At 29.4% G+C, this 15,449-nt stretch overlaps 4 protein-coding genes across 10 annotated transcripts; 2 read left to right on the top strand and 2 right to left on the bottom strand.

The window, feature by feature from the left end:
- Positions 1-82: 82 nt before the first annotated feature.
- LOC138185193 (prenylated Rab acceptor protein 1) lies at positions 83-3,697 on the bottom strand. Its single transcript, XM_069123960.1, has 4 exons — positions 3,444-3,697; positions 2,911-3,144; positions 2,624-2,823; positions 83-2,553 (listed from the first exon to the last, which is right to left on the bottom strand). The coding sequence occupies exons 1-4, from the start codon at positions 3,512-3,514 to the stop codon at positions 2,447-2,449; spliced, it is 612 nt and encodes a 203-aa protein (XP_068980061.1). The 5' UTR covers positions 3,515-3,697; the 3' UTR covers positions 83-2,446.
- On the bottom strand, positions 155-1,801 carry LOC138185152 (piggyBac transposable element-derived protein 4-like). The gene has a single exon (XM_069123859.1). It carries the CDS (start codon positions 1,799-1,801, stop codon positions 155-157), a length of 1,647 nt encoding a protein of 548 aa, XP_068979960.1.
- Positions 3,698-3,743: 46 nt separating the features above from the next.
- LOC138185188 (wee1-like protein kinase) lies at positions 3,744-11,438 on the top strand. Of its 5 annotated transcripts, XM_069123951.1 has the most exons (7): positions 3,748-3,882; positions 4,520-4,563; positions 4,715-4,869; positions 4,945-5,207; positions 7,372-7,690; positions 7,777-8,659; positions 8,740-11,438. In XM_069123951.1, the coding sequence occupies exons 4-7, from the start codon at positions 5,012-5,014 to the stop codon at positions 9,055-9,057; spliced, it is 1,716 nt and encodes a 571-aa protein (XP_068980052.1). In that variant the 5' UTR covers positions 3,748-3,882; positions 4,520-4,563; positions 4,715-4,869; positions 4,945-5,011; the 3' UTR covers positions 9,058-11,438. The 5 variants fall into 5 exon arrangements, with proteins under 5 accessions (XP_068980054.1, XP_068980052.1, XP_068980053.1 ...); XM_069123953.1 differs by lacking the exon at positions 4,520-4,563 and having other exon boundaries at positions 3,744-3,882; XM_069123952.1 differs by lacking the exon at positions 3,748-3,882 and having other exon boundaries at positions 4,519-4,563.
- Positions 11,439-11,622: 184 nt separating this feature from the next.
- Positions 11,623-15,178, top strand: LOC138185191 (sodium/bile acid cotransporter 7). Of its 3 annotated transcripts, none has more exons than XM_069123958.1 (6): positions 11,623-12,086; positions 12,734-12,891; positions 12,972-13,198; positions 13,299-13,442; positions 13,512-13,761; positions 13,951-15,178. In XM_069123958.1, the coding sequence occupies exons 2-6, from the start codon at positions 12,756-12,758 to the stop codon at positions 14,193-14,195; spliced, it is 1,002 nt and encodes a 333-aa protein (XP_068980059.1). In that variant the 5' UTR covers positions 11,623-12,086; positions 12,734-12,755; the 3' UTR covers positions 14,196-15,178. The 3 variants fall into 3 exon arrangements, with proteins under 3 accessions (XP_068980059.1, XP_068980060.1, XP_068980058.1); XM_069123959.1 differs by lacking the exon at positions 11,623-12,086 and adding an exon at positions 12,105-12,607 and having other exon boundaries at positions 12,734-12,879; XM_069123957.1 differs by lacking the exon at positions 11,623-12,086 and adding an exon at positions 12,109-12,607.
- The last annotated feature ends 271 nt before the right edge of the window (positions 15,179-15,449 follow it).

Raw genomic sequence — 15,449 nt, forward strand, 5'->3', positions numbered from 1 at the left:
GACGCCACGGTGGTCATTGGTGATTAGGGCATTTTGAATATAACCAACAAATAGAAGATACTTTGAAATAAAAAGTGCCTCATTGAACAATTAAACATTTTTATTAGAGCATCAATAAAAAAAAAAAAAAAAAAAATGAGAATAAATCTTGCATCTAACGGTGCACTGTGTTAAAACACTTTAAACATAAATGTGGCTCATCAATACAATCTGGACAATAGGTGGTCACCTTTTTGGTGCGATTCTTAGCAATTTTTGACCCTAACTGTTTAACATTTTTTTTATAGCACTCTCTGCAAAATTTTCGTGCCAGGTACGCTTGCCCTTCTTTCTTCTGCATTTCGTGTCGCAACCTTTGTCGAACAAGTATATTCGACGGCACTGGTGAGTGGCATTGTGTAAGGTGCATTGCAAGTGCCATTCTAAAATCTGATACCTTGATTTTTGTTTTTGTTGCTTGTTTATAGAGTATCATCGCGTTTGAAATTGATGTAAACAATAACTCTAAAGCTAATTTTATATACCACTTGAGGGTTCTTCTATGTGGTGTAGAATATGCTATCATTTGATCTGATAAATCTACAGCACACCTCCCTCTGTTGTAATCTACCACTACCATTGGTTTATCACAAACATAATTTCTTTTGCGGACCTCTACCATTTCAGCCGAATGTTTCGTCGAAATCATAAAAATGTCACGCTCGTCTCTCCATTTGAGGACCGTAATCCCCTTCTTATTTTGCATTGCGATAAGTTCACCGCGTTTTAATTTTTTAAATTTGACGTCAACAGGTATTCCCTTTCTATCTTTTTTTAGGGTTCCTACTAAATGAGTATTGCAATCAATTAATTTTTCGGCTAAATTTATGCTTGTATACCAATTATCGGTGTAAATTGTGTGGCCTCTATGAAGAATATTGTTGCATATATTCATTACAACATTTGTGGGGGTTACGCATGGTGCATCTAAGTTTTTTCCCGAATATATTTCAAATTTGTATGTATATCCTTGGCCTGAACACATTTTGAAGACTTTGATGCCGTATTTATGTCGTTTCTGTTTCAAAAATTGCCTGAACTTTATGCGTCCTTGGAAAGGTACCAGTGACTCGTCAATGCATATCTCTTCATCTAAATCATAGTATTTAGAAAAATTTTGATTTAGTATATCAACAATTTGTCTTAACTTGTATAGTCTATCATTTGTGTTTGCCGTTTGATTATTTGTAAAATGAAGGAATCGTAATAACAACTCAAACCGATTTCTCGACATAACTGTTCTTGGAAAAGATTGGCAGTAGGTGTTATTGGTACACCAATATGCGTCATATTTTGGTAACTTGACTAGGCTCATCCATATTAGTAACCCGAAAAATCGTCTCATTTCATTTTTATCGGTTGGTATCCATTTATCTACACGAATGGATCTTCTATTTTGCATATATTGTTCAGCATATCTATTGGTTTCATCAACAATTATTTGTAGAATTTCTTCCGTAAGAAAAGCAACGTAAAAACTGTATGGCTGATTACCCTCGATCTGTACAGCAGTTCTAGATTTTACAAATGGGATTACACTTGCTGCTGTTTGTGTTATATTATTTGACCATTCGTTATCCTCTATATTATGTTCATTTTCATTTTCGATATCCATTTCATCCTCGGTATCCGGTTCAATTCGGCGCCGCCTTATCGTGGGCAATACGTGGAATATTTCGTCTTCTGATGCTTCATATTGAGACGAGTCTTCCAATGAAGACTTCTCGGATGCACTCGAAAAATATTCAGTGTCTGCATCCATATCTTTGAGGGGTAATCTATGAATATTATTATAAATATACCTTAGAAAATAATCGTAAATGCTGCTTTATAATCATATAATTGAAGTTAGAAGTGTGCACATACCTTACTATTATATATAGAATGAGCAAATACTGTTTACTAATATCTTCTACACGTTTCAACAATATATTCTGGACGTTTTGCTTACGACGAAATAACGAATGCAAATGGTTTGTTGAAATAAACGAAGCCTTGTTATAATATGTCGCTATCAACTGTTACCAAGGCGCCACGGTGGTCACCCGTGACCACTAATAAGATAAACGGTCCATTGGGGAAGAATGTTGTCTTACATCATCAATTTATTATTATTTTGTCATTATATGCTTTGAATAATAAAAATACTCCCGTAGCGTCCTGAGTGAAACATGTGATTTCGACGTGGCAGTCAAAGTGTGAATATATATATATATATATATATTATTTAATATTACTTCTATTCATTAAAATTAAGTTTGACATATTATTCTACTAATTATATCTTACATACATGTATCTTTTAGTAATACATGAATTTATATAAATGTATAATGCTTTATATTATCTACATATTACATAAAATTTGATTAAAATTTGATATAGTACATATCTATTATAATAGGGATCACACTTCTTGCATAACTAAAGAATTAAGTTCATCTTCTCCTGGACATAATATTGAGTCAATATTATAGAATGCTGCATGTAAGGTTATTAGAAACCAGGATACGCCTGAGAAATGAAATTTACATATAAATAATCTTACATTATATCTAAACAAAAGGATACTTGTTTTATTTACCAAGAACCCAGAAAAGAGCTGCACCAGCACCTACTAAATAAAAGATTGGTAGTGAACAGATTCCTACCAAAGAATAAACTTGAGCTAGCGTTAATTTATGATTGAATATTGTAAGCTCCTGTTTAGCATGACGTTGCGAAACCTTATAACAAGTTCCAAGAGATGCAGTAACAGCAAGCAGCAATAATGGTGATGTAATCCTAATATCAAATATTTATTTTGAATTATTTAAGATAAAAAGATATTCTATATAAGTGAAAGAATAAATACGCTGTAATAAATCTTACAAACAATATATAACTAATCCAACAAACACAAACAAATAATTGCTCTGGAAATATTCAATATTTCTCATAATTCTTTTACTCAATCTTGGTAAACTGGGTGGAGGTCTTATGTTGCTTGTATTAAGAAACATAGACCAAGGCCTGATATTAGCTTTTCTGTGTTCAATCCATTCATGAGCTTGTGGATATCCTATGTTACTGAGTGGAAGTTGTGGTATCTGTAGGAATTCGAGCCTAAATAACAAAATGTACATGAATTATTAACATAAATTACTATAAAACAATATAAAATTAAAAAACTTTCTGTTTCTTTTTAAAATGTTCATAATAAAGAAATAATTGTACAAAAAGCTTTTAGAAATGTAATCACAAGGGAAGTGTTATTGAAAAATATGTTAACTTTAATTAACCAATAACTATCAACAAGATGTCAGTGTTCTTATCATTGTAAAATTTCCTTGTGTATTAGACAACAAATATTTAACATTCTATCTGCGATCATCATATCCGCCTATCATGTATTTAATGATTACCCAGTGCCAGATTTTTGCTTTTGTTGAGGTATTTGCATATCTCCCGCAATCTCAATTCCCACGTCTGTCATTCTCGTTTTTTTTAATGATCAAATTTTCGGGAATGGGAACGTGTGATAAAGAAACAACTACTTATTCTCTCTGTTTGGCTGTTTTACGTGGAGCCTCGTATCCCCACTGCAAAGCATTTGTAGCCTCGTTTTAGAAAAAACCCGTCGAAGGCAGTAAAACTCCCATCATATCGCACATCGAACTACTATGTTACCCCTACCACTACGACACTACTACACAAACACGAGCCAGCCGTCGCGCATACAAACGCTACAGGTTGCAGCTGCTCGATAAAAATTCTTTCATTGCCTCCGTGAAACTTCTTTCACGAAAAGAGCTCTTTGTCTGAGTAGAGGTAGAAGACGCGATACATTTTTCCCTTCCTTACGTGAGTTTTCAATGTTTTCATTTAACAAATGTAAAAGATATGTAACCATACATTCAGTGCATGTTTAGTTTTGATTGAATTTTTCTTTTAAACTTAACATTTCACTTTTACTTCTTTCTATTCTCGGAAATCGGATTATTCATCATTTCGTCTTGATTTCCTGATGCTTACGATTTATAAATGTAATCAAAGCAAAACTGTAAAGATGTAAAACATTTCTACAATTAATAAAACGACCATATCAAACTAATACTAATAGTAAATAACACCAAATTCTCTTACAATCAATTAAAATTTGTACGATATTTTAGCCACACAACGGATGTTTATGCATTTCTAGGAAATTCAAAGCTATACAAATGTACGAAATATATATAATATAGAAAAATATGTATATAAAATACCTAACATAAAATTGTTGATGAAACAAATCACTATTTAGTATTCATTTCTTTATTTATATTCACAAGAAAGTATGAATTTGTATAAAAATTCGTAACGTATTCATAAATCCGAAATTCTTTTTCAATTTGACTTTATTCAGTACATGTTTTCGAATTTCTAATTTATACGTCGTAATCGTATGTATACATAATTTAATTTATAAGATTGTGGCATGTGGTTTCATTTGTTACAGAAACGTAAGTTTTTTAGACGTCGAATGAGATCATCGGTGCAAAGGTAAAAGTTTGTTTTTGTTCTTTTATTCGACGAGTGATCATCGGCTATTTTAAGCATCGTTCGGTTTCGTCGAAAACTCGCGGAATAAAGTGTGACAAAAGTTTTTAGAATTTTCATCGAGAATAATTTCACCCTCTGAAACTATGTGCAGATGACGCTGCCATGTATTAGCATTGTGAGCAACGAGAACCAATAAGAGGACGCATTATATCGAATCCAGTACACCCGTTCTCAAGGAGGCTTTTGATTGGTCGGCTTTAATTTCCCAAGTAACATCGGGCCACCCGCCATAACGAACGTAGCGTGGTACGTACGACTGTTTGAATGAACATTTTTGGAAAGCGTAATTGATAAGGTTCACAAATTAGTACCTTATTTCAGTTTAATACTAATAGTGTATACGGAACTGATTGCATACGAGGAAACTTATGGTGACAATTTGAAAGACATGGAAGTTGCACAAAAGTTGCATTTCGACGCATGCGACATTCAAAATGAGGAACTAAATATTAGCTGTCATACAAACAGCTCCGGCTGTGATGTCGATGATATATTGGACTCTTCCGCAGAGGATCTTGGATGTTCACCTCCGCTTCAACCGAAAAAATTGTTCAGAAATACGATGGGCTGTTGTGACAGTGAAAGTAAGTAATCAATCCGTTCTAATTGACTCGCTTGATTGCCGAATCGGAGATGCTCAGTAAGGTTACCCAACAGACTCGTGTCTTAAATATGCTTGTATGGAAAGACTTTTAAGCAAGTACTTTTAAAAATTGTGTTTTCGGTGTGTATTCCTCTAGTGATGAGTGTGGGAGGATTACAACATTATGTTATCTCTCTATTTCTATGCTGTTAGATGTCGATTATTCTTTCATTAATTTTGAAAAATCAATAATAGAATTTTATGTAGAGAAAAGGAATTAATAATTTGAATCAAACATTTTTCAACAGTTTCGTATTAAATCTTATTTGTTTTAAGAAAGCGAATGACAAATTATTAAACCAAATTCATTTGGACTAAAAGATGCCCTTTGAAAGTGATTCATCTACAACTCAGAGTTAATTAATTAGAAATGTTATTGAAATGAAAATTGGTGTGAATAATAATGAATAATAATAATAAATAAATACAGGAACAAAACAAACATTGATATAATGCAACGATACTCGTTTTAGAAAGACAATTCAAAACTTTAGTTTATATTCGCGAAAATCAATATGAAAATCTAGAAAGATAATAAAAAGATAACTTCAGACATAAATAACTAGAATGAAACTCTACATTCTACTTTCCATTAGCGATCTCTCATGCCAAGATAAGTCCCGCTACAGTGTCGAATGAAATGAATCTACTTGAAGGAAGTGTAGATATTGTAATATTTATTTAAATAAAATTAATACAACTGTTAAGAACGTGTAATAAGCTTACACTTTCGTCACAAAGCAACGGCGTCACTCAGCTTATTTTTGCACATGCGCATTACTGCGCTCGCCAGCGACGCGCTCGGCTATAACAAACAACTCTATCACGACGTTTACTTTCGTTCTTCTTACTTGCCAAATTTATGTTATCCGAAAACACAATAATAATAAAAATATGAATAATAACGTGACAGGTTAGTGCAGTTTCCAATGTTTTCGTACTTTTACGAGATGTTTTTGTTTGGTATCCTGACTGCAACACATTTAAAGGTATTTCATTTATTGTTGTATATATTTCTATTGTAAACAATTTTAAAAGTCATAATTTTGTTTTTTAAAACATCCTATTGCCAAAACTCAAGTATCTTGTATCTTATGGTGTTGTTTTTTTTCTTTTTTTCAAATTTTAATTGTGTACTCTAAGTAATTCTTTCTTTGGTTTTTTTTGTTTTATTATTGTAATTTTTATGATTGTCTGCATCATTTAAAATATAGTTGAGGTGAAACTACATTTTTGTTTGTTTCATATGATATGTCAATAGTGTATGTGTAATCATTAATATATTATGTAGTGTACTTTATTTTTAGTTTTACATATATTAAGCATGTTTTTCTAGATCTTCCTTTCATTCTTAATTATTTATTTGTGAAAAAGTTATGTATAACCTTTTAATGTTACAGCGATATTTTCATGCATGGTGTGAGAAAATTGATATTTTTGTTGGGCAATTGTTTTACATCATGCTAAGTTGTTTATAATTGAAAATATACAGAGGTCCAGAAGTAATCAGTAGATGCAATAGCATTGTGCACTGTTATTACCTCAAAACGTTTCATTATGCATGTACATATTTACAAATATTTATGATATATGTATCTGTATGTATAATTCTATGCATTTTCTTTTTCAATGGTTTTTATTGTTAATAAACATTAAAAAAAATATATATATATAATAATAATATACATATTTCATTATAGGAAACAAGTAAAAAAAAATGTATATATGTTTGTTTTATTTTCATGTAAAAACGTAATTGTACCTACATATGTATATTATACCGTAACTTATTGTCAACACATTCTATTGATTTTATATGAAGTCTTTGTTTGAAACACAAAGCTTATATTTGTCAAAAATTGGTATCATAAAAGACAAATTATATAAAAAAAATATGATTAACATTAAAAAATTAAAAGAGAGAAAAATAAAAAAGAAAATGAAAAAATATAAAAAAAAAATAAACAATAAGAAAAATATGAAAAAAGTAACTACCAATAAAGCAGTAAATATAAGATTTGACAAAAGTTCTTGAGTTTAGCGTGCGTATGTATAGAGAGACTAGACCCTAGAAAATCGTATGTTTCAATAAATATAATTCACAGGTACATCAAGAATTAGGATTCCTCCTCGTGAAAATATGTGTTCTCAAAAAATATCAATGGCATGTAGTCCACCTTACAAACGTGTTAGAGCATTACGGCTTTTTGATTCTCCCGCTACTCCAAAAACGCTAATGGAAAAGAGTACGATGCATACTCCATTTCCGACTAAATGTACCAGACTATTTTCATTAGATAAACCTAGACCATGTAATTACCAAAATAAATCTGACAAACCTGCTGCTAATGTGAATCCTTTTACACCAAATGGAATGCTGTTAACTGCAAGGAAACGCACTAGATCTAAGCGTAGTTTGATTGGGTAAGTATACATATAAAAATCAATATAAAAATTTCAATAATGCTGTCAATTTTAAAATAAAAATGGTTTTGTTTTTTTAACGTCAGTTCTCCAGATATCCAAATTCCAAAATTTGATCTCGGCGATTCCGAAGATTCCGATAACGAAATAGAACAAGCTACAAAACGTGTAGCATTGCAAGATTCTAATATTCCACGATATCATCAAGAGTTTCATGAGCTTGGCCTAATTGGGACAGGTGAATTTGGTTCCGTTTACAAATGCATTAACCGATTAGACGGATGCATTTATGCCATTAAGAAAAGTATTAAACCTGTGGCTGGAAGTATTAATGAAAAGAATGCCTTAAACGAAGTATATGCGCATGCTGTACTCGGTAAACATCAACACGTTGTAAGATATTATTCTGCATGGGCAGAAGATAATCACATGATAATTCAAAATGAATATTGTAATGGTGGTAGTCTAGCAGATGGGATTATCAACTTAGAAAAAGAAAAAAAGCATTTTACTGAAGCGGAAATGCGACAATTATTGTTACATGTTGCTGAGGGTTTAAGATACATTCACAGCATGCAATTAGTACATATGGATATTAAACCTGGAAATATCTTTATTTCCAAAGAGAAGAGGTTACTAGCAGTTAATTATGATTCAGCTGACGATGGTTTCGACGAAGAGGAAACTGTAGAAGAAGAAATTACTTACAAAATAGGAGATTTAGGTCACGTTACATCCGTTAATAATCCTCAAGTTGAAGAAGGGGATTGTAGATATCTTCCAACGGAGATTTTGCGGGAAGATTTCAGTCACTTACCAAAAGCCGATATTTTCGCTTTGGGATTAACTGTTTATGAAGCAGGGGGTGGAGGTCCATTACCTAAAAACGGACCAGAATGGCATGATATTAGAAATGGAAATTTAAAGGAATTACCACATTACAGTCGTGATCTTAACGAATTACTTAAAGTAATATCATTATCAAATTCTTTCTTTTTTTTAATTTGAATTAGAATATGAAATTCAATTAAATTTTTTTCTGTTTATAGTTGATGATTCATCCAAACCCTGAAATGAGACCATCAGCAATATGTCTTATACAACATAGAGTATTGTGTCCATTTGGAAATAAAACAAAAGCACAACTTCGACGGGAATTGAATGCAGAAAAATTAAAAAATGAAATTCTATCAAAACAGCTGCAAGAAGCTGCTAAATGTCTAAAAACTATTGCCCCAAACGTAGCAGCAATTAATAATAATACAATGAATGCAGGAGGCTATGAATTAAGACCTACACCAACTAGAACTTCGTCTCGAATAGTGGGTAAAAAAGTCAACAGAAGCAATAGCACTACAAACTTTTAAATGTTCTGTGTTATGTTTGTGCCGGACTAAAGGAGAGGGGTATAGGTGCTTAAGGAAAAAAAAAAATAAATTTTCTAAGTGCCTTGACATTGTGATATGAATTAACTCTAGTTTATAAGAAAAACTATGATCAATATTTGATAGTAAGAGAATATGATAAGTATACAGAGTGAAATTGTACAATAGCCACGGGTATACTCTTGCAGCGATGAAGGCATTATACAGATAAGATAAAGTGTGAATTTTATGCATGATAATTATAAACAGGTAACTTCTTAATTATCCGTATTTTACATTTCATCATTAATTAAATTTTTAGATGGATAATACAGTAATCTAATATCGTTTACTCATGTATATTGTTTGATTTTTTTTCTTTCTCTTATATAAGATAAAAATTAGATCCATAAGGTTTGAAAATTCTAATAATTATTGGTATTGTTTATCATTAGTCTATTTATCATAAAAATATAGGAAATATAACAAAATCTATTTCTTTATAAAGAATGAAAATAATTTTATTAAATACTTCCTTGTATGCCTTTAATGTTCCTGTTAATAAGTTTTTAATTACCTACTTTGTACAATTACAATATACATATATTTTATAACATTACTGCTTTTTTACTCTATTCAAGCAGTATTATAAAAAAGAGTAGTATTGACGGAAATTGAATGAAAATATTTTTAACATCAGTTACTAATTAAGGTTTTGACATATCATTGTGTTATACTTCCATTTTTCTCGTTTTTGTTTGAGATGTAATGTAATAAATAACTGGAAGTACTAACAGTAGACTATGAGAAATTGTCCATTACAAATATATTTTTATATATAGATATTTACATATAATAATAGTTCGGCGTTGTGTATTGTTTAGTGTGTAATTATTAATTAATCTCTGTATTATCCATCGTTTATTATTATCAGATTTTTGTAGGGGTGTTCAAATAATTACTTTTTTTTTGTAATTTTCATACTCAGATGAAAGACTGTTACCTTAAATATATTGTATTGAATAATTTTTATATTTTTGCACGACATAGACTCAATATTTTTTAGGAGTATATATATACATGTTTTTTAAATTAATAATGAATAAATCGATATTATATATTGCTTGTATAGAAAACTAACCAAATAGAAACTAATGACTGACATAGTACTTCATCTAAGCATAATTCCTAGCCCTAATACTTACAATTTTACTCTGTGTATTCTTTATATAAGGGAATAAACTCTTAAAATTACAAACAATTAAAGAGTGAATCTTTGAACGTAAAAATGTTTTAAGTTTAAATTATTTTTATGATACCTTTTTATAGTCATATTATCTTTGGCATGCTCTGAAATTCGTATTATGCAAGTTTCCCTTGTGTTTTTAATATATATACATATATTGGATAAATATTGATGTAAAATAATTTGCATTTTTAGTGTAAGTGGTACTACTGATTAGATATTTCTTATTCTACTTACTAATACAAAAATTCACAAAAAAATGTATTTGTTTCATTATCGAATGTGTATTCAATTTAAAAGTACTACAAATTTTTCTATGTTGGACAGACTGACCAATGCATTTTTTTACTTCACTTTTTGTTTTGTAATATACTGTGTTTCTTGATCAAGAATGACAAAAACTAATGGTTTATTACGGTATAGTGAATTCAAAGCCTTGTACCAGACAAATGCATTCAATGAATTATTTTGTTCCTCAAACTAGCATCGAATAGATGTCTTATGTACAATTATTTGGCTTCTAGCTAATAAACAAATCAAAGCTTTTGTACCTTGACTTAATATTCTCGTGTCACTGAGCATGCTAATATGTGATCTTTTTTATATCTGCATTACTGAAGCATTTCAATATTTATATGAAAAAAGAAAGAGGATATATATATATAGCATGTGTTGTAATGGTTTACATTACTGTTTACGAAACAATCTAAATTGCAGTTTTTAATATCATGAGGTTCTTTTTTTTGTAGTTTGTGTTACAAACTACTTGTGTCTTTTAGTCGCAGTATAAATTCGGTTCTTAAAAATAAGGTTTATTAAAAAGTTTTCTGTTATATTGTCAAAATGTTGAAAAGTAATGCAATCAAATATTAATTCCCATGAGTGTGTAACCTCGTTTACAAACCAATGTTATGTATGTAGTCATACACCGCGCTATGTATAAAAGTTATGAAGTTTTGTAAGAAAAAATGTGAATAATCGATAAAGGAGCTGTGTAAGCTTCAAACTGTGTGCCAAGAAGGGTGGACCCCAACTCATGGTAGCACGTTTATTGTGAACTGTTGTTTCATTAATCTTATTATTATTAATATTATTGTATTATTATTATTATTATAATAAATAATTAATGAATGAATAATTAATATCGTTTGTTTATTCATCGTTATATTCATTCCAAGTATAATAATTTTGTAAATGTAAATTACTAATTATTGCGTTTTTCTACTTTTAATTTATTACAAAAAATAAAGACATTCATACTAACATTTTGTATTATTGTAACAATTTGAATAACAGCACACTTTTTATTATATTCGAATTATGCTTATAAACAAGCGTTTTGTTAATACAACTTCGTTAATATTGCAAGCAGCGTACATTTTTATGATACTTTATGACATTTATAATAAAAACTGAATTTTGATAAAGATGATAATAAAGTTGGAAATGTTTGTTTTCAATTACGCATGCGTAAGGAAACGAAAATAGGTTTTCTCGATACATTTTGATGCTATAGACATTGGTATTTTGATACGATGCAGTAAGGAGCATTGTATTACTTGTTACTGTTGTTACTTGAAGAGTTGACCATTAGAGATAATAAATATTTTAATTAACTAAACGTTACATAAAACTGTTCGTTATTAATGTTTTTGAAGTATTTTAGAAAAATTTTAACGAGTTTTAATGAATCGAAACTTCGAATTTATTTGTTATGGTCATGTAATAATTTTTTGTTCTTTCATGTAAAATTTTTGAGTTTAAACAACTATCAACACGATAACGTGTAAATACATAATTATATTTTGATACGAGTTTAATTAGCACAAAATATTATTATTTCGTGCAATATAAAAATCACAAAAAATGTTAAAAGATGAATGACAAGTTTTGTGCATAGTATAAAAGATTAATTATAAATTTACATATTGCTTCAATTTAGATGCATTTATACTTTAATTTATATTTGCCTAATTTTATACTGTAGTAATTAAAATACGTACTTTATAGAGATTTTTTAGTGATAAAATATACCACAGAATAATTTATAAGAAGTGAATGTATAAATACTATATCAAATAGATCTGATATAGTATTATAGCAAATAAGGCTTGCTTTATTTAATTATAATATTTCAAGCATGTTTAAATAGGACTATAGTACATATAGTATTTTGTACAAATATGCACGCACAAAATCTTTTAAGAGAGAAAGTGCATGAAATTTTCTCAAAGAAGATCCAGAAAAAATATGCTACACTGGCTGAACTTGCTCGTAGGCAGATGTACTCTAATTTTTACAAAAATGGTTTGAATCCCCTTTATTGTTATCAACACTTTTATTGTATAAATCACATTGCATTTTCTTCCATTATTACTATGGTAAATGAGCTTTTTGAAATAAATTCATATTAAACTATTTAAATTATTACAGGCACATATAAAATTAAGTGAAAATGCGAAAAGATTATGTACAGGATGTTCAACCAAAGAAAAGGCAGAATGAACTTTTATATAGATATGGATATTTTCTATCAATGCTTTTATGTATGATGCTTGCCTCACTTAAGCCACATTTTGGTAAAACAAATGGTATTAATTCTCAAACAATTAAATTTGTAAATTATATATTTTATGTCTTACTATTCTTATGTTGTATGTTTGTAATTCAGGTGTTCTGAATGGAAATATTATTATTCGATATTTTGCTGTTCCTTTAACGTACTTAGAAGCAGGCCTATTATGTGATCCAAAAACACTCTATTTAACATTAAGCAATGGTTCTCTCTTAATATTTACAATGACTTTCATATATATTTTAATGCCCTTTCTGATGAGAGTTGGAGTATGTTTATTGACTTATGCCAATGTCAATGTGTGGTTATTGAAAGGAATGGAAGTAAATAAATGAAAATCAAAATATTTTCAATAATTGTATAAATACTCCAGTCTAATACAGATACTTTATAGTAATCTATTTAAATTTTTTTGGTTTTTAGGTACTTTACTGTATGCCACCTCCATTTAATACAAGTTTTGTTTTGTGTCGATTGGCACAAGCAGATTTGTCAACAAGCATTGTGATTACTTTAGTATCTCATTTTGGAGGATTATTTATATCTCCTATATTATTATACTTTGTGGTATTTATTCATTATTAAAACGTAAATTGATATATGTTTTTCATTTTATAAGAATTTTAATACTTTTAGTTAGGGGCATCTACACCTCCCTTAGTTGGTGTGAATGTAAAGGAAACCATTTATAGTACGATTGTACCATTAATTATTGGTATTGCAATTCAAATTGTGATCTTAAAGTATGATGTTTGTTTCAAAATTAAGTCACCTTGGTTTTCTCAAGGACTATTATTAGCTACAGCATATCATTGGTTTTGTGATGCTGTGTTGGTAGACGCATCATCTTTGCAAGCTACTGATGTGTTATTATGTGTATTACTTGGTAAGTTTCTATTAACATTTACATCTATGTAACCAGATGAACATTTAACGGCAATAATTGTTGTAATAATGTTAGTGCATGTATGCACACCATCTTCATCAGTCAAAGTACTATTAATTTGACTTAAATACAAGATATTGTATGCTTTTTGTTACTTCAATGTGTTATTAGTATCCTTTTATGTTCAAGCTTGCGTGGGACAACTATTTGTTAGCTGCTTGTGTTGGATTTTGTGCTCTCGGTGGTTACCTCGGAATATCTTGCTAGCTGCACTTTTTACAAGTACTCACAAATCAGTTGGTCTTGGAAGCTGGGTTTTACGTGGTGCTTACCATGGTTCAGCCCATGGTCCTGCAGTGAATTTACCATTGTCTGTACTACCAGTTGCACAATTGCTGTTAGGTAGTTTATTAGCTAGTTGGTTGTCTCCATAATGTAAAATACGTTATGTGATTAATTTGAATAATTTTGTTTGTATACTTTGCATTCCATGTGAAATTGCATGTATATACTATCTGTTGTTTATGTAAGTTTCCTTTGATTATATGTATTTTTTGTGTACTTCCTAGTATATAAGCTTTTTAATAAGAACATTCTTTCCTTTCTTCTCTTATGTTTGTTAATGTACTTACATAATAGCGAAACATTGAAAATATATACTATATTACTTTTTATAGTATTAAAATATTGTAAGGTATTTCGGTACATATTACTAGAATATTTAAAAATGTAATTAATCCGTTTATTTAATGATCACGTTCATTATAGAAAAGGATGCCTTAACAAGTAGTATTCAAACATGGAGTTAAGAAATAAAAAAGGCTTAAGTAGATTAAGATCTTAAATTTTAATATATAAAAATCGTATGAAAATTATTTACATAATGTAATTTGAAAAAGTGTTTAAACAAAACGTTTAACAAAATATTGGGTAGGATTTTACTCAAAATTGTTTTCAAAATGTATCAAATAAGTTTATTTATATGTATAACGAAATGCCAAAGGCTTTGAAACATAGTCTGTGATTTTTTTTCTTTAAATTTCACGCAGGGTGTATATGAACTTTATTTATTGCGAAATTTAATACTTACCTTGGAAACTAATTTTAAAAATTTGTATATAACAATAATATATTATTTTTTCAGTATATATTGAAACAACTAGTGTAAAATTATGCATGAATAAGTTTTTTTTCAGTTCTAATCAACTTAGCTTCATTGACATTTGATAAAAGGAAATCATGACAATTATACATTACACTGTACATCATTACAGGAACAATTTTAAATAGTACATTAAGTGAAAGTAAAAAAAAAAAACCAATTACACTATTTAAAAGCGTTGTACGCTAAATCTTATGTAGTAATTATATAATAAATTGTATTTGTATCTTACAAGTTATAAATATAGTTTCCTCACTTTCGATTGTAAAATTTCTGAAAATTATAAGTATCTACCTACATCTAAAAGTCTGGTTACTTGTTTATTATAGATTATCTCGAAAGAAATAACAAGTGACAATTCACAATTCTACACACAAAGAAAAAGGACTTTGAATTCAGAATAAGATGTTTCCCATACAAAACATAGCGATTTTATTCTACAAATAATGGGATAAATTTGGTTAACTTTTTTGTTGTTGGAAACTTGCATATCTGTTTTCTATTTCACGATGCGCAATTTGACACG

Source organism: Bombus flavifrons, chromosome 11 (assembly GCF_040668555.2).
Source record: "Bombus flavifrons isolate JBK064 chromosome 11, iyBomFlav1_principal, whole genome shotgun sequence".
Taxonomy (NCBI): domain Eukaryota; kingdom Metazoa; phylum Arthropoda; class Insecta; order Hymenoptera; family Apidae; genus Bombus; species Bombus flavifrons.